Source organism: Spodoptera frugiperda, chromosome 2 (genome assembly GCF_023101765.2).
Source record: "Spodoptera frugiperda isolate SF20-4 chromosome 2, AGI-APGP_CSIRO_Sfru_2.0, whole genome shotgun sequence".
Classification (NCBI taxonomy): Eukaryota; Metazoa; Arthropoda; class Insecta; order Lepidoptera; family Noctuidae; genus Spodoptera; species Spodoptera frugiperda.
In genome coordinates this window covers 6685856-6711278 of record NC_064213.1, presented here as the reverse complement: position 1 = coordinate 6711278, position 25423 = coordinate 6685856, and the positions used below count along the sequence as shown (strand labels likewise).

Sequence of the window (25423 nt, the reverse complement as noted above, 5' to 3'; positions counted from 1 at the left end):
TTAACACAGTAAGTTATTGTTTACAAAAAATAATAAATATTCCTTCTCTTGTAAAAATATTAAATAAGTATATTTTTTGTAACTCTGATTAATATTGTGCAAACTGTACTCCTAAATACTCCGTATCATTATCATGTTTCGAGTTACAAATTTTAATGATTTCCGAACGAAGTGCAGTAGCGTTCCAGACCTCAACTTTCCACATGTTAACTCGATTTTGAAAGCATAAGGTTCAGTCGGCTATCTCTTTCTTACTTGCTAATTTTATATTTTCTCTATCCTACTCTACTGTTTGTCATGATAGTGGATTAAATAGATCATGGAACACAAACGCCAAATAAAACATTGAGGTTATCTCATGTTGTCGAGGATAAAATTCGTGTGTTTATTTAAATGTTTTGAATAAATTGACCATATTATTGACTAAAACTTGTTAAAAATGGGTGTAATGGTTAATGGTGATGGTGGAAAAAGTGTGAAATACAATTTTTATAGAAAAGCTGGCAGAAGTATTATAGAACGTCGTCCTGTTTTCTCACCGGATGGAGAGTGAGTTAAATTTTGCTTTTAAACTTATTTTGCCCGTAAATTGTATGTAATATCAAAATTTTTGTAATGGTTTACAGGTCAATAGCAATAATTGTTGAGAATATAGTACGAGTGTACAATATTCAGACGGGAGAATGTGTTCGTATACTTGAAACCGAAAGTCCTGTAAATGAGCTGATAGCGATACAATTCCCTGAAAATGAGGACTACAACTTGTATGGATGTTCCGATACTGGCTATGTTACCGTATGGACTTGGGCAAATGGGGCTGTTCTTAGAGAAACTGTAAGTACCTATGCAGCTGGATAAGATTTATTCACTACTTGCTTCTGCCAGCGGCCTTGCCCGCGTTTCCGTGGGATAAAAAGTATCCTATCACCCAATTCAACTCATACCCTGTCTCTATACAAATTTTTATCATAATTCGTTCAGTAGTTCCAGCTTGAATGATGAACAAACAAACAAGCTTTCACATTTATAATATTAGTGTGATTAAAACCTCTTATCTGCCTATCTTACAATTTTATAGATGTGGAACTTGGAAGGGTTAAGTCACCCATCTTAACCCTTTCTTAGCAATTGTTTTCAGAACTAAATTGTTACTTAAGAATATGTCTCTGTCCTCCTCCTCTGACATCCCATCAAGGGTCAAACTTTTTTTTATTACAAAACAAATTATTTAAGTAAGTAACAACTACATCATTTAATGTAATTTACAGAAACTTAATCTGCCAACAAATACAAAAGTGCTCACATTTGACTTAGTCGACAGTACGGAGTGTTGTATTGTGACGAGTCAACCAAATAACAAGTTTTTAAACCTCAACACTTACTCTACAAAGACTGGAGAACTACTCTATGACTATCGAGATACAAAACCGATGTACGGAGACATGATATGTGTGTCCTTAGGATGGTGCAACGGAGATAGATATGCAGCAGTGAGCAATGGAACAAAAGTTTTATCCATACAAAATTTACAGCAACCACATTTAAAAACACGGTAACTATTTTATTTCATTATGTATTTATAAGAGAATCTGTAAAGTAATGTGTAACTAAAATAAAATGATATACCAATGAATATAAAAAATTGCTACCAGCTAATTTATCCTGATTTGTGTCAGTGCAATAAAATAACATCTGACTCTTTTCTATGTATCTGTTACCTACTTAAAAATATTCTCCATAATGATTCACACAGCAGTCAAAATTATTTTCACTGTATCTACACCATACACCATCAATAATGTTTAATTTCATCCACAGAATAATAAATCATAATGGTTACCGAATAATGTCAGTGGCGGCCCATCAGAAAACAAATGCCGTAGCCATCACGGACACTTTGGGACGGGCTACGGTCATAAGAGGGAATTTATTTGATTACAAACAAGTGGCAAGGGAAGTGATGCATTGGCATTTCTTACCACCACTCGCAACTTGTTTCTCCTTACAAGGTATTGTATTATGTTGATGTATTAAAATTAATGGATTTATTATATTTTATTTTTTTTTAAATTGGGGGAATTTAAAAAAAATATCATTATCTACAATGCCTTTATTTCCTAACACCTCTATTTGTTTAGTTAATTGTTGTAGTTCGTTTTAAGCTTATCTTTAGGCGTTTTAATACTTTAGGCGTTTTAATAAGATCCTCCAAAAAGCTGTCTATAGACATAAAAATCACACCATTGAACCAATCCATTGGAATGTTAAAGACCACAATTTATTAAATAAATTATGATATTTTTAATTTTTACAATATATTGATATGTTAGTATAATATAATCATAGGTAAATCATAGTTCATTGAGCTTAAGACGTTGCTGTCACCTTTAACATTTCTATTTATTATGAACATCTATTTCAGGCAACTATCTCTACACTGGTGGAATGGAGAAGGTGCTGGTAAAATGGACAATTGGTGACTTAGCGTACAGAGCCAGTGAAAAGAACTTCATCCCTCGTCTACCGGGCATGATAAGGTTTATCACTACAAACAACACACATGTCGCCTTGACTTTAACTAATAATTGTAAGTATAGCAAAATTCTACCTTATGATAGGTGAATGTCTCTGTCCATTTTATAATCTCTTAAACAAAACGGAACATAAATTAAACTATGTAACTTATTGTTGTATGTTTTTTAAGGTATAGACCATTTAATGTGTATGGCAATTCGTGTTTATAAAAAGATTTTTAATTTTGAACCTTAACACTTTGTAATAAAGTCGAAAATCTTTTGGGGACCTCACGCCAAAATAATTGAGAAATAATAAAGCATGTTATAAAGTAGTATTTTTTAAATTCACAGCGGTGGTAATAGCAAACGCTCAGTTGCGCGTGCTGGGCACGTTGTTGGAGTGCGGGGGCGTGTCCCCGGCGTCGCGCGCGGTGGGCGGGGCCTTGCTGCACGTCCCGCCCCTTTCTGCTCTACTCACGGCCGCGCGCACCGGACATCTACAGCTGTACTCTACTAATACTGATAAAGTGCTTTATAATGTAAGTCAATCTTTTACCATCATCTATTTTGACCTGATACCAAGTTGGTTGGGATCAACGCAATACGCAAACCTTTATTATGTACTCCAAACTAAACTAAAGAAAAAGTCTATCAATTCGTTATTGAATAAAACAAGTTGTTTTCTAACCTTTTTACAATCGTCTTTCCATTCATTTTTGCACTTTTTTTAGTTATACTTTGTCCCTTGTAAAACATTGTGAATATGACATTTAAAAACAAATCTTTTCATTATTATTACAGTTAGACATAACGGGATTGAACAACTTACCATCAGAAAGGTGGAATCTATTGCCTTTAGAAACTGAAGTGACCTGCGCAGCTGTCAGTGGAAACGGAGATTGGCTGGTTACCTCCGAATACAGAAACGATGGCATAACTTACCCAGAAGAGAAACTAAAGTTCTGGGCAGCACAGTACAAAAACTCCACACCGTTCCAACTCAACACTTGCGTCAACCTATCCCACGGGGGTTGCAATGTAGTCTCTCTGTCACTTAACTATAAAGGCGATTTCTGCGTATCAGCGGGCTCTGACCAGAAATTCAGGATATGGAAGAAAGAGAACACATCACCGTCGAATAAGGGTAAAAAGTTCGCGTGGAGTTGTTTGACTGCGTGCTATTACTCGTCGGGGATTGGTCAGTTCATATCGAATGACGTGCTTAACGGATTCAAAGATGGGTTTAAACACAAGCCTGGGAGGGATGAGGACTTGCCTTACTTGCGGGAAGTTGACAAGAAAGACGATGTGATAAAAAAGTTGTTTAATATACATAAAGAACAGTCGTTGGTTAACGATGAAGCTAATAGAGTGTGTACGAAGAGAGACAGTGAGTTTGATATGGGCGGTGTAGCTATTTCTCAGGACGGCTCGTTAATAGCTGCCTGGTTTGGTTGCAAGCTGACCTTATGGGACACACATCTATGTAACCTTAGTACTACGTTGTCTCACCCCGCGTTGAGGCCTAAAGGAGTTCACGTTCAATTCGGAAACAGGGATGCTGCACATTATGTGAGTATTTTATACAATACACGAAACTCAAGCAAAATGTTTGCTTTCTATGACTGAAGCGAAAGAAGTATGTAAGATTCGTAGTAATTGGCGTTCTATTGTCTCTGCCTACCCCTTGTACGTTGTCTCTGTTGTATGAGCGAGGCTCAATTAAGCTCAATGAGGCTCAGCTAAGTCCGTTTCCATCAGTCCTAACCTATTTGTGCCAATGAATATGATTGGTGGAAGCCAAACGCAACGTAGCAACGTAGCATATCACGTCTCTGATAAAAAAGCACCCTTATTGTCTTTATCTGGCTTTTTGAACTATGCTGTTTGTTAATCACTAAGTTATCAATAAAGCAATGTTTATATTGATTATCTTATTCTTAATTTCCAGTTGGTATGCACAACAGAAACATGCCTCGCTGTGTGGAGTCTACTATCGCTGACTGTGAAATGGCTCGTACAGATAAACCCGACTTGTCTAGTCTCACACAGGTTCTCCAATAAATTGGCTGTAGTTACAACTAATAATGACCGTAAGTATTTTAGTATTAAATTTTATATAGGTAGGCGCGTTCGGCGCTCTGATTAGCCGGCTCGAATAAACCAACCAACCAGAGCACTGAACGCACTCTTGTTTTGATTACTTTAAACGTAAAGCAAACTCGTACTAAAGGTACTGTTCCTCAGAGTCATAGAAAAAAATTCCATACATTGTCCTTTAAAGATATTCTTCACATTTCACCAAAGCCCTTGCTTTATAAAAATGCGTAATTAATATGCAAACTCGCTCACTCTCTTTTCTTAACTCCTATCATCAACTTTATCCTGTTTCAATAAAGTCGAATATCGTTTGACCAAATACCATAGTTTAAATCTCCAACAATAACTATACTACAGCACAATAAACCCTTTATTTCAGTACACGTGTTCTCGCCACACAGCTCGGCTCCCATACTGACAAAGAAGCGACTACTAGACCCGTCTACGGGAGTGTTCAAGCAATGCACGTTCGGTACTTGTTTCGATGACGAAATCCGATTGTATCTAATGAGGAACGATTCTGTAAGTATAATAACTATGTTTTATTTTTATTTTTCCCTTATCTTACGAAGTTTTGCTACATGGGACTTACAACATAAAAAGAGAGTCTACATTGCACAGTGGCATTACGTGTCATATTGTGCACCTCTGCACCCTTCGGGGATAAAAGGCGTGACGACATTAATAAAATACGGTTTACTTAAACTAAATAAACTCATTCGAGCATGCTCAACTAGTTTCGAGATTCACCGGAGCTCGTAATTTTATTATGAACAGCAAAAAAATAGACATATATATTTTTCAACTCTCTGAAACTGTTACTGAAAGGAGTAACTAACAGTATTAATACATTTTTAAACTTTTTTTCAGGAAATCTATTGCTTAGAGCCGGAACAAACAGAGGAGAGTCATTTAGAAGTGATATCCCACCGTAAGCTGCCCACATCCAACTTCAGCGCGCTGTTGGCCGAGCAACAACTGTCGGAGGTGACGCCGGCAACCGCGGATGGCAACGTCATCGATGTCAATAACCTCGCCGGCTCTACTATAGCACAGGTAAAAAATACTTATACGCAAGCCTTACGTATTAAATCTTACATCGTAAGTTTTAATTTTAGTAACTTTTTCCCCGAAGGTGTTTGGTATTTCGTAAAACTGCATTTTCTGTGATTGCGATTTCCAAATCACCAGGCAAGCGTGGGGATTATAGCAAAGGAGATCATTGTTTTAGAGCATTTTCCGAACTGGCCTATGAAAAAAAATATTCCGGAAGATGAAATTGTAACATTGATTGCTCAAAGATTTTTTATTTTCTCTTTATTTATTTTAGGAACTTTTAACAATAAGTTACGCTAGTTCCATCATAAATTAATCTAATAACGTAAATTTACAAAGTAATCAATGAATATACCAATGCAGCTCAAAGAGTTGATTTGCAGTATGTGGTTCCCTTTAATTGAAAGATCACAAGACTTTAATCATGTATAGTCAATTATGTTTTAGTCGAAATAAACAAAATAAAATTGTATTTCCCTCTTCCAGTTCTCGTTAGCATCACCACACATGGTGCCTCCAGTAGGTCTGCTCTGCACAACATTCCTGCAACGTCTATCTGGTACCGAAGACATAGAACAACTTGATGACACAGAAGAAGACAAACCTATGGAGATTGACGAGGACTCGAGTGATGATGAAGACGCTAGCTCCAAGCTGAATGGACCTTACGCCCCCAAGGTCACAGAGTTGTGGACACCCAACTATGAAGCCGTTAAAGAAAAGAAACTCAACAAAATGATGCACGAACCGTTCCTAGATTTACATTCTTCTAGTTCATTGTTTGGTGTTTAGTTTCTAAGTTAGTTTTATTTGTTAAATAAATATTTTAATCATAATAATTTGGTAGTTTCTTTTTCTTAGTACCTTTTCTGATAACTTCTTGTAAATTATAATATGAGATATGGTGTACTGCACAGCAGTTGGTTGTGTTTACGGCGCGTCATAGAATCATCAGACCACCACAGATGGGGCCCAGTAGGGCTGACGCCTGATCCGAAGCTGCGGACTAGCTAGCGGGTATACCAGGGTTCCGGATCGAAAAGCAGGAGTAGGAACAGGGTGGTTTTTAGTTGCTCTCAGATCAGCTCCAATTAATCGTAGCGTTATGTTTTATAGCCTAATAACCTTTATCGATAAATGAACTATGCTACTATAAAAAAACAATATGTACCAGTAGTTCATGAGATTAGAGCGCTCAAACAAAGAAACTTTAAGTCAATGTTTCCGCCTTATCTTCAATTATTCAAACACTACCTACAATAAAATTATCTGCAGCGTCGTTACACAAAGCGCGACTTCTACATTAGGTTTTCGCAAACACTCTGAGAAGCACGCTCACAATGGATCTATTAACGGAAGAAGAAATTAAATCAATTGCGAAAAAACGTGGTTTTAATAAAGTACTAAGATGGAGATGGGAGGAGTTCTCTGATAAAGCTATTGGGCATTTAGGAGACCATATAAAATTGTTCTTGGATGTGGAAGGAAATGGGACCAGTTTGACTCTCAATCTGTTTGTGAAGTGCATGCCAAGGTCCGACGAATGGAAGGCAGAATACATTAAAGAGCTCGGTTTCTTCAACAAGGAGTACGTTATGTTGAGCCAACTGTTTAACAATTTTGAAAATGGTACAGGTAAGACATTGCATCACTATTTACTTTATACTTAGGTACTTACGGTAGCAACAAAGCTCATGGAAGCAAATGCATGCAACACTAGAGACATCGCCAGTGTGTTGCCAACCATGAATGAATTTTAATGAAGCCTTGTCAAAGTAGCTAAATTAGGTAAATAAATATTCTAATCTACATGCATGCACATTGATTGGTAGGTAGGTACCTGTGTAATTCCAAACAACCTATTTTTCTGACATGCGTCTCTTAATGAAATCTTTTCCAAAATACTCTGAGTTTGTTCCGGCATTTCTTCTCAGATTAGTCCGATAGGAAATGCCGGCCTCATCTAGTTATTTCAGAGATTGACGTGTAAAAGAGTTACAGTGTAACCTATTTGCAAAATAAATATCATTTATCATTTACTATTTATTTTGAACTACTACTATTTGAAGATAACACAGTATAATAAACTTCTATGAAATCATCAGCCTATCTTATCTTGTAGTCAAAAGAAAGGTCAAGCAATGGAGAAGTGTTTATAACTGTACTTACCAAATATTTAACGAAGATCAACATTGGGCCTATACCTACATCTAATCAATAATTTATATTTCCCAGGGTACCGAAAATGGCGTCCAGATCTGCTATTTATAAAGGAAAATATTTTTGTATTTGAAAACGTCTCATTCGATGGATACGTGATGCCTCTTCAGGAGGATACGATGAGTTTCGAAGAACTGAAGGCATCTGTGGAAACATTAGCACGATTTCATGCGCAATCCTATATCTATGAAGAGAGAAAAAGCAAAGAACTTGGTAGACCTTATAGGATATGGGAAGATTATAGTGAATACCTGCAGGAACGCACTTTTCAAACTGATTGGCGGGACACGGGAAGAAACGCTGCCATGGACTATCTCAAAATCTATTCTAAATACAAGTCTGAACCAAACTTCAATAGGTACATAGACTCAATAGTGCCAGGATTATTTACAAAAGGCCTAGAGCTGATGCAACCTAGTAAAGAATATCGGAACGCAGTAGTTCATCGAGATCTTTGGAGCAACAACATTTTAATAAAGAAGGAACGGATCTCACCACCCCATGTTCTGATCGTTGACTTTCAAACAGTTATATACACTTCTCCATTGCTTGACCTCTCATCGTTGATATATTTCAATACTACCAGAGGAGATAGAGATATTTGGACTGATGATTTCATAGAAGTTTATTATACTGTGTTATCTGAAGAGCTAGAAGCTTCAGGGATAGATGTAAATAGTATATTAGACAAGGCTTCATTAAGAGACGCTTATGAGAAAAGTAGGTTGTTTGCAATTACACAGGCGGCTCTCATAACCCCGGTTATAGCGATGACTAAAGAAAAATGCGAGGCGATATTTTTTAATCCAGAATCGGTAAGACGACTTAATGTAGAAAGTCGCAGTCAAGAGTTGATTGATGTTGCAAAAGAAGATGAGAATTATAAGGCCAGAGTAACGGAATTGTTAGATGAAATTGTTGAGCGATATGTATTCCCAAAACCATCTACGTAATAACCTAATAGGTGTCGTAATAAATGCTGCTGGTAGAATAGAAATAAATAAATTTTGGTAAAGTAATTGTAACAATAAAGGAAAGACTATTTAATTTATTCATAGGTATCTACTTAACTACATATATTTTGTGTATACTTATTTCTTGTTACACCTTATCTACTGCTACTTATTTCTTAATTGTGTATGATAACTAATGCTAATAATAATTATAAAGTATTAAACTAAATAAATAAAGTCTTATCACAACAACTTTATTATTTACCCACATAACACGAAGTGATATTTCAAAGCAATGTCTTATCTCGTGTTAATAATAGATAATTAAAATAATAAATAAATATTGCCCAATGGCTTGATAGTTCTGGGATCGCAAGAGACTGGCTTTAATTCTCAGTTCTGGCAATGTTTTTGTACAATAAAGGATTATTTAATCGAAACGCGGAGGCTTTTTTAAGGGGGGAAATCATCCAATGACTTCTCCCGCCTTGAGCGAGGCGAGAGGGAATGTCAGACTCTTACTGACTAAAAACCACCCCGTTCCTTCTCCTACTTTGAGCCGGAGCCTCGGTAACCTGTTACGTTGTCCGCAGCTCCGAAATATCGTACACCCCTACCTCATATAACGTATTCCTTATTTAAGTACCATATTAAACTACTCTCTTTAGTAAAAAAAATATGCGACTACAAAAATACATTTCTTTAACTATCATCATATCTATAATAGTGTTTACAGTGATTAATTTAAACGTAGCATATATCAATATTTACTTAGCGATTCTAACAATATTGTAATGTGGTAACAAGTTATTCCTTTATCACATTCATTCAGTCCCACTTACTGTAGTTGCGTACAAGCAATATCTAGTAATCCAAGTACTTCATAAATTTTGTGGAAAATATGGCGACTACTGCTACACAACAAAATACACAAGTAAATCACATTACTGAAGAAGACATCAAACTCATTTTAGCACATTACAATCGTGCCAATGAAGAAATTGTAATAGAAGATTATTCAGTTCACAACGCTAGTGATAAAATGTTGGGATTTTTGGCTGAATACTGGAAAGTGAAAGTGCTATTATCAAATCGGAAAGTTCTTCGTTTTTTTATCAAAGCCATTTCTAGATCCAATGCAGCTAAAGCAAATATGGTGAAAGAAATGCATCTGTTCGATAAAGAAGCGTTTTTTTATTCTGTGATCAAAGAAAATATTGAAGTGCCGGGTGAGTACCAATACCTATTGTTTAATTAAGTTTTCAAATTGAAATAATGGTTGAAGTTGAGAACGGTTTTATAGACGTACCTAGATACCTCCCTAAAAGGGTTAGATCAAATGACAAATTAAGTAATTGAAGTTAGGGAGTAATCTGTATTATCAACGAATTAAGAATCTTAATCGATAAGCTAGATGAGTTATGTCCTATATTGTATTATTATATTTTCAGGTATCAAACCCTGGGCAGCGAGGCTAATAACAGCGCTAAACGATGCAATGGTTTTTGAGGATTTAAATGCAAAACAGTATAAATTGCGAAACAAATTCGCGAGGTTCGACATGGCCCACACTCTTCAGGCGTTGAAGACATTAGCTAGATGGCATGCATGTTCCATGATTTATGAAGAGAAGAAAAGTAAAGAAAATGGAACAAATTACAAAATAAATGACGAGTACGAAAAGTCTTTGGACAAAGGCGGTTACCATCTATCTTCTGAGTGGTTCTATCAGTGTATGATGGGAGCATTAGAAGCTATGAAGTCACTATCGGACTACAATGAAGCAGAAATTAATTCGATTGAAAGTTGCTGGCAAGATGTTTGGTCTAAAGCTTTAAGTTTAAGCGATTACTCTCCTCATCAGAAGAATGTGATCTGTCATCGGGATCTGTGGAACAATAATGTAATGTTCCATTACAAGGATGATGAGAACCTGTCGGAGCCAGATGACTGCGTCCTGGTTGATTTCCAGGCGATCAGGTACCAGCCACCTGCAGGAGATGTCATGTTACTACTCTGTTGTAATCTAGATCCGAAATTCAGAGAAGAAAATCTTGACACGTTTTTGAACTTCTATTACGAAGAACTAGGTAAAATACTAGATGAATATAATGTAGAAATTAAAGAAGTAATGTCTAAAACAGAATTTTTGACGTCTGCTGAAGAACAAAGGCAATGGGGTCTCATTGTATGCGCCTGTCTCATACCACAGTTTTGGATAGACGACGATCTAACGACAAAAATATTCTGCGACAATGAGCAATTTGACGAGATTTTGTCAAAAAATAAAGGTTTGTTTATTAAGAAAATGATGCGAGAAAATTCTGATTACAAACAGAAAGTCATGGAAATTTTCAACGAAATTGCAAATAGATATTGTTTATCTCGCAAATAGCATACTAAGGTGAATTCTACATACATAACAGACCAATTTGTACATACCTATATTAAATGCGTACATACCTAATCATACAAAACAGATAGGGTAATAAAAATACATTGTTCATACAGTTCATATTGACTTTCACTGTTTATTAAACAAATAATTATACTGTGCAGACGTTACGCTCAACTTTGCGTGGGAGATAAAATTGTATACATACAAGTATTCTTCTCTCCATATCTTTACTTAGACAACTGAGCAACATAATACAAATCAAATATTGATTTTAATACGTAATATTTAATGTACTTTACATAATATTACCGTGTTTATTCCCTATCTTAGTCTCTAGCCTTCCTTCCTAGACGGTCCCATTTTCACCAAGTCAGGATCTGATAACAGAATCCTAGGGAAACTGAGGGGAACTTACTAAATTGGTAGGATCGAGTAATGTGTCTAATATGTTTTTCAATAAAACAATTTAGTCAGGGTCTGGGATCGACCTGATGATGGAGCTGACAGACAGTAGAGGCAACTCTTCAACGGTTGTTTGTTTGGGCTTGATTAATTTGTGTTGATAGGAACTTTACATCTAAATGGAATGGCACTGTTATTGAGGGTCTGATGATGAAGAAGTGTAACTGTAAAGAGAACACCTCAACGTTCTTCCTCACTGTAAACGAGAATCACTAAACACATTTCGTTCCAATATATTTATTTTATACAACAACTTACGTGCTCAACAATACAGTACATGTAGAAACATGTAATAAATAAATAAATAGGTAATACACATGTAAAATTACACGGGAGCCTCATTTCTAATATAGATTTTAATCAGTATGAGAGCGGCACAGGTGTTCTAATGTTACTACTATTATACAAAAACTATTAAGTCTAACAATGACTGGATACTACGCTCTCCTACCTCAGAGTACTACTCCTACTTCTATTAGGAGATACACACAAATAACCTATTAAAAAACCGTTCAGTAAAATTAGCCAAGTCATTTAGTACGCAGGTAACATAAATATATCTATATATGTACCTAGATTCATATGACAAACAAAAAATGGCTCAGTGCCGAAATAGTAGCTTTCATTGTCCAAGAGTATTTAGACACCACTGACATCGTGAGGAAACCTGTGCTTATAATTTCTGTTTATAAGCTTGAAATCACCAACCCGCATTGAGCAAGCATGGTGATAAATGGTTAAACCTTTTCCGTTTGAGAAGAGCCCTTTGGCCGGCCATGGCCACTTATTAACTTATTGTGATGATTGTCTTCACGCACTTTTCAACAAATCACTTCATTGTTTTTCTTACCTGCAGACTAAATCATTTGACTGACTACACTACTTCTGCAGAAAACTTTACAACACACCAGTACCATAGAGAAAAGTCTTTAATGACTAGATTTCCATTTACTTTACCTAGAAATTAAGTAGATTTCGGGCCTAAGTTCGGCGTAATTTCATTCCAATATATAGGCCTGTATCGTTTTATTGGCTCTATAGGTCCTGAACCATGGTATTCTAAAACGGCTTTGGTATTGTTCTGAACTCGTTGGCGTCTGATTCGGACCTCACGCATCAACTTGATAGTGAAGAAGTAGATGAATTCTAACACTGAGACGAAGCTGAAGCCTGTTATGAAGCCGCATGTGGATCCAATGTTACCTAGAACAGATTAATTGTAAGTTAATAAAACGAACTTCTTCCCAATCCATAATTCGGCACGAATTGGTCGGCTCGAGCATGTTGGTCCGGCTCCACTGGACACTCGCTCACACTAGACAATGCTCTAATACGATCACTACCACGTTAAATTAAAGTAGTAATTTATTCCAATGTAGTCTAAGGATCCTGTGGCATCAAAAGTTATTTATTAATTTTTTTTATTTGCCGATTATTTTTTATTTGTAACGCATTATTTCAAAATTGTAAGATATGTGGGCACTATGTTTGAAACAACCCGCTTTTTTAATTTATAGTCTTTACAAATTGTTTTATTGTCCCATAGTTTTGACGTCGTATTGTCGTTACATTGTTCCTACATATATAGACAATAGGTAAATGATCAAATAATGTATCAGAGATATTGTAAAAAACATTTTTTGAAAAGAGTAACGATGGAGTTTCTTGCTCGTTCTTCTCCATTCGAAGCAACACTTTGGAACGAGCGCCTAGCTTCACTGACAGACAGACTGCGGACAATTCAATTTGACGTTTCAAAAGTGCCTAATTTAGGATTAATTGAAATAAATGCTTTGACTTTGACTTCGATTGGAGTATACTCACAGAAAACCGACGTGAAACAATGCTTGCGTTGTTTGTTTGTATGAGTGAAGTTTCTGGAGGCCCAATTACCCCCCTTACAATCCCCACCCCAACAACCTTAAATTCCTAACCTCCAAAAGACCGGTATTGCACTTGTACGTCTTTGTGTTTCGAATGTCCATGTGCGGCAGCGGTTGCTGACCATCAGGGGATCCGTCTACTCGTTTAACATCTTATAACATAAAAAAACTAATTCTTACATACGAATACACGTTTAAAAGCTTAAAATACTTTTCCAAAGCGTGGGATCTAACCTCTTATATTCAACAATTCTCGTTTGCAATTGTAAATAGTTAGTAATGTTTGAAAACAAAGTCGGAATATCTGCAGAACTTACTAATCAAATCGAACCACTTCATAATAACATTCTGCCCGTAACAGTCGGCCACGTCTCTCGCGTACCTCACTTTAACCAGCGATGTTCCGGTGTAATTTACGTCTTGCCTGCAACAAACGCATTGTTCTAGTTCAGAACAAATGTATTCCAACTCCGACCAGCTTCGCATCACGTTGCTACTGTTACCTATGTATATTCCTCTATTTGTTCTAGTAACTTGTTCTACTCGCCTATACTCGTATGCTGTTGCGCTTAAATGTGGATTTGAATGAACGAATTTGTTCACAGTTCATTTCACGTTATTTATAGGTATTGTAAATAACAATTATTATGTTATCGGCTTACGCACGTAACTGTTTGACGAGGAGCTCGAATAGTTTCAAGTCATGCTAGAGGCTCATATTCAAGAGCAGCATTCCACGACACACGATGTACGACGACGACGTATGTTTCAAAATAAAACTAATGAGTATACAAAAAAGTTTCTTTGGGAAAGTTCATAATGACATATTTTTCATGATGACTATCAGTTCTTAGATACAATATAGGTTAGGATCATCTAGTAAAGACTCCTGCAATATAATACTTTCTCTGCCTGTCGAATGGTCGCAAGTGCGACTGCCGGACAATGGGTCTCGGGTTCGATTCCCGGGTCGGGCAAAGTATTGCTGGGCTTTTTTCAGTTTTCCGAAAATTTCTAAGTAGCACGGAATCTGGAATTGTGCCCAGTATATGGCAATAGGCTCACCCCCTGTTACATGGAAATGGTGAAAAGTGGGTGTACATGTATAGCGGCATAACGTGCCGGAATGTTTACCTCTTCGAGGATCAAAGGCAAGGTAGCAAAAACAAAAAAAAATATATATAATACTTACAGCCAAGGATCTCGATCATGATTAGGTACGGTGTTGAGGTACTCTGGATAAATCAGTACGTTGTGAAAATCATAACTATAACCCGTCTTTGAACAAGTCGGGTAGCACATCGGGCAGTAGATTCCTCCGTTAACTGATTCCAACTCTAATTCTTCAGGTATAAGGTCTATGTTTGGGCGCACTGATATGGATTGAGCTGCAAGAAGTAATGTTAAGTCTAATTATGTTCTTCTTGCTTGATACACGTTTTAAGGAATTTTTAAATTGGATGTTGTACGAGGAAATACTTGGAAATCTAGACACACGGCAGTGTGTCCGCCAAGTTCGAGCAAAAAAACCGACACACCGGCCGATGGGTTATATTACACGTTAGTTTTCGGGCCAAGTTCGAGACCACCTATAACTTAAAATCTATTTTATCTACGCATATGAAATTTCTAGTATCTATCGAGATCTACTTACTTATCTAAAATATCAAAATTTCATTAATGTACCTAATGTAGATCTTGAGATATTGACGTCAGAAAATTTCTATTTTTACTATACACTCACTGACTGACTCACTCACTCATCAAAAACCTAGACCACTTCCAATAGTCGTATTGACTTGAAATTTGGCATGGAGGTAGGTCTTTAGGTCAAGGTAAAGGAAAAAATCTGAAAATGGCCAAGTTCCAGTCGGTTGGGCAAATAACGAAGTGTAAATTGTCCCCTATAGGAATTCTAAAACAAAAAACTTATCTATATCTTCCAATGGTCGTACCGACCTAAAATTCGTTACGAAGGATTTGTATTTTCGTAAAGTAAAATAAGAAAAAAAGAAAATAAACCTTACAAAAATAAATGAAATCCCACCCAAAACATAAATGTGAAAGGATGCCAAGTTCGCTCGCTAATATTGGAACAGTGCATCGCCTATAAAAGAATTGAGATCTTTTTAAGTACAAGTTCCATACACAGATTTCAGTTTAAAATGATATAACTTGGCAAGTTTTAATAGAAAATTATATTCTTGACTCATTGCGTTTAACTCAGTTTATAACATATAGTGTGTGAAAACTTGCATACAACTTGTTATATCATTTTTAACTGAGTTCTGTGTATTTCAGCATATTATTTAGATCTCACTTCTTTTATAGGCGAAGCATTCCAATATTATCGAACTTGGCATCCTTTCACATCTATGTTTTGGGTGGGATATATTCGACCATATACAGTTTTCGATAAAAATGGAAATAACCGTAATTTTGTCTAGAATATTTCCTTTAGAAAAGGGGGGATTTTTGACATTTTGTTTATAATAATGTAGTTAACATCTATGCCAATTTTCAGCTCTATGCGAATTATGTCTAGGTTGCGACTTAATTTCGTCTATTTTGACCGGGCTAAAAAAGGAATCTAGAGGCACGGCAGTGCCCCCGCCAAGTCGAGCAAAAAAAAAGCGGCACCATCCTTTTCTCGAAGCCATTCAGGCCAATTTCGACCGCCTATAACTTCGTTGTCGATTAAACAAGAAGTCTGAATTTTCAGATACTACGCAGGCATTGTACAAATACGGTATATTTAAATTTTCATTAAATTTGAACCATTATACTTACCATAATACTGTTGTAAACACGGCACATCTTTCATGTTACAAGTCCTAACATATTCCATCTTGGGCATATTGAACGGAGTGCAGTTACAATTGTCCAATAGGAATTCCATCCTACACTTCAGCATGCAATCGCTGTACGTGTAGAATGGAAGATACGAGGATTCGTCGTAGAATCTACATTTCCGCAATTTTATCGGAACGTGCTGAATATCTCGAGACGCCTTTGTTATGCTCGCTGTTACTAGTACAGTCATCTGTAACATTAATATTTTTTTGTAACACACTAGATTCTGCCAGCGCCTTGGCTTGCGTTCCCGTAGGATAAAAAGTATCCTATCATCCATATCAGCTCATATCCAAATTTCATTAAAATCCATTCTGTGGTTTCAGCGTGATAGACAGACAAACAAACAAACTTTCAAATCTTTTTATGGTATAAGCCTGTGGATCACCTGATGATGGTAAGTAATCGCCGCTGCCCATGCACATCCGAAACACCAGAGGCGTTACAAATGCGTTGCCGGCGTTTTGGTGGTTAGGAATTTAAGGGTTGTCAGAGAATCGGGGATTGGAAAGTTTGGGAAGGGGGGTAGCCAAAGCATGGCTCTCCCACACTAATAATATTAGTGTGATGTGATTCCTGGCAGGCCCTATTACGAAACTCATTCATAACACAACTGATGAAAAGTTAAGTTGATATTATATGAAGACCTCTGCCTTTCCTTTCATGGGTTATAAAGTTTCATGTTACGATGTAATATAAAACACCTGAGTCTTATACTACTACATTAGTACAGATTGTTCCCTTTCAAACGAAGTACGCTATTGAGCTTTTCAATCGTCGAAATATTCAGGACTTATACGATAGCAGAAAAATGGGTGTTACATTAAAATTAATGCATTTTTATACATTCCAACCATTATGGATAATAAAATACACATGAATGGAGTTTAAAGAACATAACTTTAAGCGTTGCCCATTCATGCGAGTGCTCATTGTTCTGGAAAGTTATTTTTAGGGTACCGAAGTGAAAAGGGAAACCCATATATTTGAACGTAACTTAAATACTTTTAGGCTTTAATGCGTATATTATTTTTAAATTAACATGAATGTAATTTGAAAAAGTTTTGAATTAAAAATAAAAGATTTTTCGTTGTTTAAAGGATTACAAGCGCGTTTTCGAATAGACCAAGTTCAGTCTATGTATATCATATACTTCTATACTAATATACGAGTATAAAACTAAAGAATTTGTTTGAACGCGCTAAACTCCGGTTTGCATAATTATTTTTTGTGTTAGATAGTGCATTTATCGAGAAAAGCCATGAGATATAAAACATCACGCTATAACCAAAAGGAGCCGAGTCAATTATATAAATGAAGTTACTCACGTTTCTGTCCCTTCTTTATGCCTATACCACTGTACCGATTTGAATCATAATTTTTGTGTTATATTCCTATTGAGTGACTTTGTGGAATAAAGTGCGTGATATAATTTAATGTTGCCATTCGAAATAATGAACCAAAGCCTTGTAATACTTACTTCAACACTAGGACTGATGATTTGCATAGCGAAGCTGCCACTTGGGGAGTCAGGAAAGTCATATGCATCGGAGAACTGCAACTACAATAAAAAAAAGATAGCCTCACACTAGGATTTTCTACTGTGTCGTGGGTGCGTTTATAAAAATACACATGACACCCAGATCCGAAACAACAATTTGTGGATCACATAAAGGAGTTGCTCCGTGCAGGAATCGGACCCGCTACACGTTACGCGACAGCCGGTTGCCCAGCCACCGCGCCAACCGTGCTGTCAATCCAATTGATCCCATTTTTATTGTATTACACAAAAAATCTACAAAAATTTAAAACAGTAGGTACCTGAGCGCCTTGCAACGGTATGTTGTAGAAGAAATCATCACTTTCATTGAGACGTAACAAAACTTTAAGTCCTTGGTCGAAATCAAACGAAGATTTGTTGCCGTATCTGTACATGTTTATTGTTCTCGTGTTGCTTGTTTTGCTGAAAAATAAATAAACAAATAGCATTTATTTAGGTAATAGAAACGAAAGAAGAAAAATTAGATAGGTAACCAACCAAGCACCCACTAGGTTGCCTTACCAAAAACAAAAATTTCATAAAAACTGAAAAGCCAATAAAATGCTTTGCTAAACCCAGGCATCGAATCCGAGACCTCTAACTATCTTTTTATGAAGGGTAACAACATCCAATGCCTTCTCCCGCCTTGGACGAAGCGAGAGGCACTGGCTTAAAACCACTCCGTTCCTTCTCCTGCTTAACACGTTACCCGCCACGTCGAACCACAGAACAGATAAAAGTTTATTTGTTTTGTGCGGTGAACAATGGTGACCGACGCTTACCGGATTTGTCTTCAACAGTTTTCTTTCGGCAGTGCAATGCTTTAAAAGGCAGTCACAATAAATTATTATAAAAATAAAAATTACATACTCTTGGAATATAGAGTCGTACAGTCGCAAGTAGTTGAAAGTGCAGCAGTAGCCGTTCATAGTGAGCCGAAAGTCGAACAGCTTCAGACAATGCACCGGAGCTGTGTCCCATAAACAACTGACCAACAGTTGCTCGCACTTCGGTGTTAGCTGACAGATAGAAGCACAAAGTTAATGGAATTATTAGGTAAGTACGTGTAGTAAAATGGGTAACGGTTTAAAAATCGTAGACGTCTTTTAAAGAATCCTTCTAGAGCTTTTAATATTACAACAAATAATCTTATTGCTCCATAGCTTCAACACGATCAAATCTTTAGATGAGATTAATTGGATTAAAAATCGTCGACCATAACATGTTTCAATGATCTTACTCATAAAAATTGAAATCGTGGTAAACATAGTGATACCACGGCCCCACAGAAAACCGACGCGAACAACGCTAGTGAGGTTACCGGAGACCCAATTACCCCCCTTCCCAGTCTTTCGAAAATCCGATTCCTTAACAACTCTTAAATTCCTAAACCCCAAAAGACCGGTAACGCACATGTAACGCCTCTGATGTTTCGGGTGTCCATGGGCAGCGGCGATTGCTTACCATGAGGTGATCCATCTGCTCGTTTACCCGCTTATAACATGAAAACCTAAACTAAAAATTTCATTATGTATGTATGATATCAAATTAAAAAAATATTTACACTGCGCATGAGGGTGTGAACATCATATTCGCCGAGAGCATAGTGCAATTCCATGGTGGACTCCTTCTTGATATCCGAGCCCAGCCAATATAACTGGCCCAGGCCGTAGAGAAGGGTCATCATCTGCTCTTCTGTGTAATTCTTGTTGCGTTCTGCTTTCAGTCTAGAACCAAAAAAGACCTTAGTAAGTAGGACTGTTGTACAACGTATTAAAAATTGCGATTCGCGTACAAAGCAAAAACTGCTGGCGTGATTCTCAAATTACGTATTGTTTCAGGGTTTTAGGTCTGCGTTAAATGTGTAACATATATTTCATAGCACATCATATCACACATCAACAGCCTATAAGTGGCCACTGCTGACCAAAGGCCCTCACACATCAACAGCCTATAAGTGGCCACTGCTGACCAAAGGCCTATTTATAGACAAAGAAGGTTTGAGCATTAATTACCACGCTTGGTCAATGCGGGTTGGCGTAATTTATATACACACCAGATTTTACAAAGTCATTTTTTAACCTTCTAAACGCACTTTACTTTTAAATATTGTCCCGCATTAAAGAGATCAGTGAAAAAAACAATTGATTCAAAGTGACACAACTGCATATTTTTACTATTATCAAACTTACAAACGCTTAGCAAGGTCTGTAGCAGCACGTTTACTGATCCTATTGTTCGTGCAGATCCCAACGGCTGGAAATAGGATCTCGCTCACGGAGACACCCTCAGGGGACTGCGTGGTCACCAGGGGCGCGCTATAGTACTTGTTGAAGGTCACCCACACCAGTGACACGGAGCCAATTAGTCCAACCACTATTGTTATGCTCCAAATGATCCTGTAGATAGAATATATTTTGAAAGTAGTAATAAAATCTTTAGTTACCTTTAGTAGCTAAGTTACTTGATGGACATCAAAATCTACTTTTTTAATTTGATGACATGGGGGTACCTTCAAAAGGCGCCTAGCTTTTTGGGGATAAAAAACTAGGGAGTTGGGTATTTTACCTTATTAAAACCACCCCGTTGGCCACCCTCTACACCTGTAAGGAGCACCGAAACCTCTTAGTAGACCTGCTCCAGAGCCCTCACGGGTCAAAACGTATATGAGATACAAAAACGTGCATGCTCATTAGTTTTCAAAATAGTTATGAATGAGTATGGACCGCCTCATTCGAAGAGAAGTAATTGCTAGTTAATTCACCGGTCGGCCAAATTACATAGCGCATAACCTAGGTCAACGTAAACCGTGTTTCGACCATTAATTGCGACAGGAACAGGTACTCAGGTGGGCTGTGTGCTATCTTGCCATTGCCACCGTCGTGGTATAAAAAAACGTGGTTGTTATATACCTACTTTGAACAGTAACAGTTACTTTATACAAAATGTTTACACACTAATATTATAAATGTGAAAGTTTGTTTGTTTGGATATTTGTCCGTCAATCACGTTGAAACTACTGAACGGATTTTGATGTGGTATGCAGACAGGGTATGAGCTGACTTGGGATTTTTATCCCACGGGAACACGGGCGAAGCCGCTGGAAGGAGCTAATTTAACATAAGATTTACAACTTAGCGATATAACAAGGAGTGATCTCAAATGATGTAACTAGCCTGTCCACTATAAGACAGCAATAATTGCAAACACGCCTTGCGAGAGCCTGCTGGACAAGTTCAAGATAAGTAAGCAGAGCTCGTTATTAAAACGAGCAATAATATAATCCAAGTATTTAACCCACCTATTTCGTAAAACATGTTCTTACGTAGGATTATGAGCACATACCTTTCAATTGCCGGCGTGGTCTCGTCAACGAGGTGCTTCAACCCGCAAATTGATGACTCTTCGCAGTACTCTTTGCTGACTGTCTTGATACTGGCCTTTAATATTTCTAATCGGCTTGGCCCCGGAGCTCGCCTGCGCAAATGACGACGATATGCAAAATCATGCGCATTTTCCGATCTTTTTTCCATTGTGACTCGACTAGTCTGACTACTTTTGACAAACTAAACAAACAATCTGAGACAGGTACATTGTTTAGTGTAACCTGTTTTTTAATTTTGTATTTATGGGAAAATAAACAGCAGTCGTTAAATATTCTATTTGTTGATAACATCTAGCTTTGATGTGGGGTTAATTGCTGTGATTGATCGATTCCTCTCGTGTATTAGTGACTATTGATTGGAAAAAGATAAAATATAATTGATAGCTACACTTTTATGTCGTTGAAAGTCGACAACAGCACTACATTTTATGGAGTCTTAGTTCAAGGTCGAAATCTAAAATTGTTGGTGTTGTTTGTTAGCAACAACTTTTTTTAATTCGATTCGTTGCCCCACATTAGAATTTCCTCCTGTGTCGTGAAAACATTTACAAACATATAAGTTCACATACACATATTACCCACAAAACAACAATTTGTGGATCACAAAATAGAGTTGCTCCCTGCGAGTATCGAAACCGCTACAAGTTGCGTGGCATCCAGTTGCCCAGCTACCGCGCCAACCGTACGGTAAAGTCAAGTTAAAAAAATGATCAGTTCTAGAATAAAATTATATGCTAAAATACTAGAAAAAATTGACGAAACTAATAATTTAGTCATATCACTAAAGATCAGTCTCCGGGTATAAATGTAGGCACTACGATCGAACTCGCATCACACTTGCAAAACTTATTGCCAAACAATTTGATCATCTCGGAATCCGCCTACGTTCACTAGACTGTGGAATTTTAACAATGTTGTAATATTGCAATGCTTTTCTATTTCATATTAATTTGTCGTTCTAAAGACGATTGGTAATATTAGCGACTAGTAGATATAAATACATTAAGCTTAAGATGGTTTAAAGTGGGTATAAGTTAATGCATGTTATCCCTTCATAAATGCTGCAACGCATTGATTATTGATGCTATATAGTATTTACATAATATACGTGAAGTACCGTCAAAGCATAAACAATTTCTGTAAAGATCATTTTATGTAATTATGTAAAAGGCTATTAAGTAAGTAGAGATAAATATAGCTCATCATAACTACTCTTGTGGTTAGAACCTGTTCCTAATACTGTTGGTAGAAGTTTCAAGTTTTTTTTGTTCTAGATTTGCACTATAGCCAGCTATGCAAATTATAGATTGTTACAAATTCATACAATTCAATAAATCCCAGCTTAGAACACAATGCAACCACCATTATATCATTTGAAAGTCACAGGCGATAAATGGAACGGTGTGAGAATTTCGCACTATGAACTTATCGCAATAACTTTTGACCAAATTCGATAGTAGAGCAGAAATTACGACAAAATCATTGTAACATTACCAAGACATGTTATTGCATCCACAGAAGCTGGTTCGGTGGTGCTGTGGTCAGTTCTGACGTCCTTTCCCCATCGCGTCACTCGCGTCAGGTAGACGCCGTCGGCATGGCCCGCGCCGGCCCGTGGTCACGCGCCGTTGCGTAAACTAATATGCATAAGACAATGAAACTGTTATGTGTAACATTCTATTCAGATTACACATGTTATTATAATATTTTTGTTAATATATTTGGACAGGAACGTTTACACATCACATGCGTCATTTACTAAAATATTAACATTGATATTACATGCATATTGTTGTTTTATTGTGATTACTTACGGTTCTTTCCGTCTGAGTTATTTTCCATTAGGATTATTGGAGGTGTAATAGATCAATTTTTAATTAATATTCCACTTCACTCACTGCCAATTAACGTATTACTAAACATCAATGGAATTACACCTCGCCTCTTATTTTATTTCCAAAGATATAAATTATTTTGTAATATCGTTAATTGCGATTTCATTGCTTACCTTTGATAATAAGTCCAGTAACGAAATAACGCGTAATTTCATATTAGTTGAGGTCTTAGCAAAGGTTTGATGTGAATCTGCGTGAGGTACACTTCCACATGAAACGTGTCATCAATGTTAACAACGCGTGACAGTCCACTGCTAGACTAAAGGCTTGCTCTACTTGACGATTTGGCATAACCTCCAAGATTCGCAGGCGTATTGAAGGTCACAGTAACTATAAAAAGTCCAGGTTGATCAGAGCACTGTCCGGTTTCTATCACACTTTAGAGCCGCCATATATGGATTGCTCGAGCAGTTACTCAGTGATACACACACACAGATCGCTCTTGCATTAGTTAGTCAACTGCTTAAAGCTGCCAATTACACCTAACTGCTCCAGCAGTTAAGCTCAAGCCGTCATACATATGCACGTGCATATTCGTACAGCGTAAATAGAAGTCTGTAGCCGTAGCTTGAAGGAGTCAATCCTGACTGCTTTAAGCAGTCCGTGTATGGCGGCCCTTAGCCCCTCAGTCAGCTCTTACGGTACCCGGAAGAGTAGAGGTGATGACAGATGTATCCTACTCCGTCGTCACCACGCGGCTACTGAAGTGTATCATGCTTGTTGTAAATACAACCTACATAGAAACGTCAAAGCCCTTTGGCCATATCAATTATGCATTTAATAATTAGCTACAAAGGTAGTACTTTAGCTAATTTGTTTACTGGCATTACTAGTTAATCTGATCTACAGCATACCATTGTAATATAGGTGCTATAAATGCTAGAGACACGGTAATGAAACGTAAATCAACGGTTTTGTTCATGACACAGCATGTTATTACGCTGTTAGCTGGTACCCTTTGACGGTTAAAAAATTAAATGTGTTTTAGAGGTTTTTGCACCATGGACATGACATGTGATATTTATCGGTTTTAAGTTATAATTGTTATCAGGTTTTTATTGATACGGCAAAATGTGTTTGTGACCACTGTGCGGTTGGCTCTTGTTTTAAACTTGGTTACTGCACAGTTGGCGTAATAGCTGTGGAGGCTCCACAATGTAGGTAAATCTAGCGGTTGAGGGTTCAATTTGAGCACGTTCTATGTGTGTATTTAATCGACGAGCCGAGTATGTATAAACACTACATAAATAGTATAAAACAAAGTCTCTTTCTCTGTCCCTATGGCCCGTTGTATGCTTAAATCTTTAAAACTACGCAACGGATTTTGATGCGGTTCTTTTTAATGGATAAAGTGATTCAAGAGGAATCTTCATATGTATAATATATCACCATTGCATCCATGTGAAGCTGCGGCGGGTCGCTAGTAATATAATAAACAAGACTAACTGTTAAAGATATTTAATGATGACTTAAACTATTCCTTAGTAATAATTTTGTATGGACAACAATTGCTAAGGTTAAGTAACTATTAAATAACTCTGAGTACGGCGGTAAAAAGCTCTTTACATCGGTTAAAATGCATTGTGCACGTTTTATAAACCTGTAATTTAATTTATCTTTAAGAATATCTCGAGTTGTATCTGTGGCGTAATCTTTAATTCTAAGATAATGCCGTTGTTTTACTTTCAGTGCATATAAATAAAATAAAATGCAATGCATTCTATTTTTAGTACAGTATGTAGAGCGAAAATAATCCTTGAGTCACCAGTAAATTTTATTTATTTAAAAGAGTAATAGAAAAAGATATGATTTAGCAATTTATTATGACTCATTACATTACATTACTGCAAGGCCTCCCAAGCAAGGTTTGAAAATATATTGTATAGTTATGTTAGCCACAACATATTATTATGTGCACTGAAGGTAATCTATAATTGATGTTACGAAAACATCAATGTTAGATACTTATTTACTTAGGTGGCCATAAAACAAGTAAGTATGTATGTATTGTACCTATATACCTAAGCTATTAACACATGGGTACCAATGGACTAGTGCGAATATTTTTGCATCGCTTTCGCAAAATACTGTTATATGTTATACATTATGTAACTTAAGAGTACCTGCCACTATTAATAGAGGTCCTTACTCCTTCTATACTG

At 36.8% G+C, this 25423-nt stretch overlaps 4 protein-coding genes across 6 annotated transcripts; 3 read left to right on the top strand and 1 right to left on the bottom strand.

Moving 5' to 3' along the window:
* Positions 1 to 321: 321 nt before the first annotated feature.
* Positions 322 to 6511, top strand: LOC118269167 (WD repeat-containing protein 75). The gene is made up of 11 exons (XM_035584131.2): positions 322 to 549; positions 627 to 834; positions 1269 to 1552; positions 1819 to 2009; positions 2423 to 2587; positions 2868 to 3055; positions 3318 to 4088; positions 4468 to 4609; positions 4996 to 5138; positions 5487 to 5672; positions 6159 to 6511. Exons 1-11 carry the CDS (start codon positions 440 to 442, stop codon positions 6462 to 6464), a joined length of 2694 nt encoding a protein of 897 aa, XP_035440024.2. The 5' UTR covers positions 322 to 439; the 3' UTR covers positions 6465 to 6511.
* A 443-nt stretch (positions 6512 to 6954) lies between these two features.
* On the top strand, positions 6955 to 9097 carry LOC118269419 (uncharacterized). Its single transcript, XM_035584526.2, has 2 exons — positions 6955 to 7307; positions 7908 to 9097. Exons 1-2 carry the CDS (start codon positions 7013 to 7015, stop codon positions 8843 to 8845), a joined length of 1233 nt encoding a protein of 410 aa, XP_035440419.2. The 5' UTR covers positions 6955 to 7012; the 3' UTR covers positions 8846 to 9097.
* A 554-nt stretch (positions 9098 to 9651) lies between these two features.
* LOC118269408 (uncharacterized) lies at positions 9652 to 11360 on the top strand. Its single transcript, XM_035584515.2, has 2 exons — positions 9652 to 10074; positions 10297 to 11360. The coding sequence occupies exons 1-2, from the start codon at positions 9747 to 9749 to the stop codon at positions 11238 to 11240; spliced, it is 1272 nt and encodes a 423-aa protein (XP_035440408.2). The 5' UTR covers positions 9652 to 9746; the 3' UTR covers positions 11241 to 11360.
* Positions 11361 to 11926: 566 nt separating this feature from the next.
* On the bottom strand, positions 11927 to 23497 carry LOC118269209 (sodium channel protein Nach). Of its 3 annotated transcripts, XM_035584202.2 has the most exons (12): positions 23375 to 23497; positions 22861 to 23003; positions 21327 to 21458; positions 20174 to 20380; positions 19546 to 19708; positions 18852 to 19000; positions 18263 to 18404; positions 17922 to 18002; positions 16379 to 16631; positions 14781 to 14976; positions 13906 to 14012; positions 11927 to 12908 (listed from the first exon to the last, which is right to left on the bottom strand). In XM_035584202.2, exons 2-12 carry the CDS (start codon positions 22866 to 22868, stop codon positions 12670 to 12672), a joined length of 1677 nt encoding a protein of 558 aa, XP_035440095.2. In that variant the 5' UTR covers positions 22869 to 23003; positions 23375 to 23497; the 3' UTR covers positions 11927 to 12669. The 3 variants fall into 3 exon arrangements, with proteins under 3 accessions (XP_035440095.2, XP_050556280.1, XP_035440094.2); XM_050700323.1 differs by lacking the exon at positions 23375 to 23497 and having other exon boundaries at positions 22861 to 23041; XM_035584201.2 differs by lacking the exons at positions 22861 to 23003; positions 23375 to 23497 and having other exon boundaries at positions 21327 to 21555.
* Between the last annotated feature and the right edge of the window lie 1926 nt (positions 23498 to 25423).

Excerpts from the sequence above, each read along its gene's own strand:
- LOC118269167 (XM_035584131.2), top strand. The coding sequence starts at position 440 with ATGGGTGTAATGGTTAATGGTGATGGTGGAAAAAGTGTGAAATACAAT. Across the intron at positions 1,553-1,818 it reads CAACCACATTTAAAAACACG|AATAATAAATCATAATGGTT; the intron begins GTAACTATTTTA and ends TTTCATCCACAG. Across the intron at positions 4,610-4,995 it reads AGTTACAACTAATAATGACC|TACACGTGTTCTCGCCACAC; the intron begins GTAAGTATTTTA and ends CCTTTATTTCAG.
- LOC118269408 (XM_035584515.2), top strand. The coding sequence starts at position 9,747 with ATGGCGACTACTGCTACACAACAAAATACACAAGTAAATCACATTACT. Across the intron at positions 10,075-10,296 it reads AGAAAATATTGAAGTGCCGG|GTATCAAACCCTGGGCAGCG; the intron begins GTGAGTACCAAT and ends TTATATTTTCAG.
- LOC118269419 (XM_035584526.2), top strand. The coding sequence starts at position 7,013 with ATGGATCTATTAACGGAAGAAGAAATTAAATCAATTGCGAAAAAACGT. Across the intron at positions 7,308-7,907 it reads CAATTTTGAAAATGGTACAG|GGTACCGAAAATGGCGTCCA; the intron begins GTAAGACATTGC and ends TATATTTCCCAG.
- LOC118269209 (XM_035584201.2), bottom strand. The coding sequence starts at position 21,514 with ATGGAAAAAAGATCGGAAAATGCGCATGATTTTGCATATCGTCGTCAT. Across the intron at positions 16,632-17,921 it reads TCATCAGTCCTAGTGTTGAA|ATGACTGTACTAGTAACAGC; the intron begins GTAAGTATTACA and ends TTAATGTTACAG. Across the intron at positions 14,013-14,780 it reads CATGATCGAGATCCTTGGCT|GCAAGACGTAAATTACACCG; the intron begins GTAAGTATTATA and ends CGTTTGTTGCAG.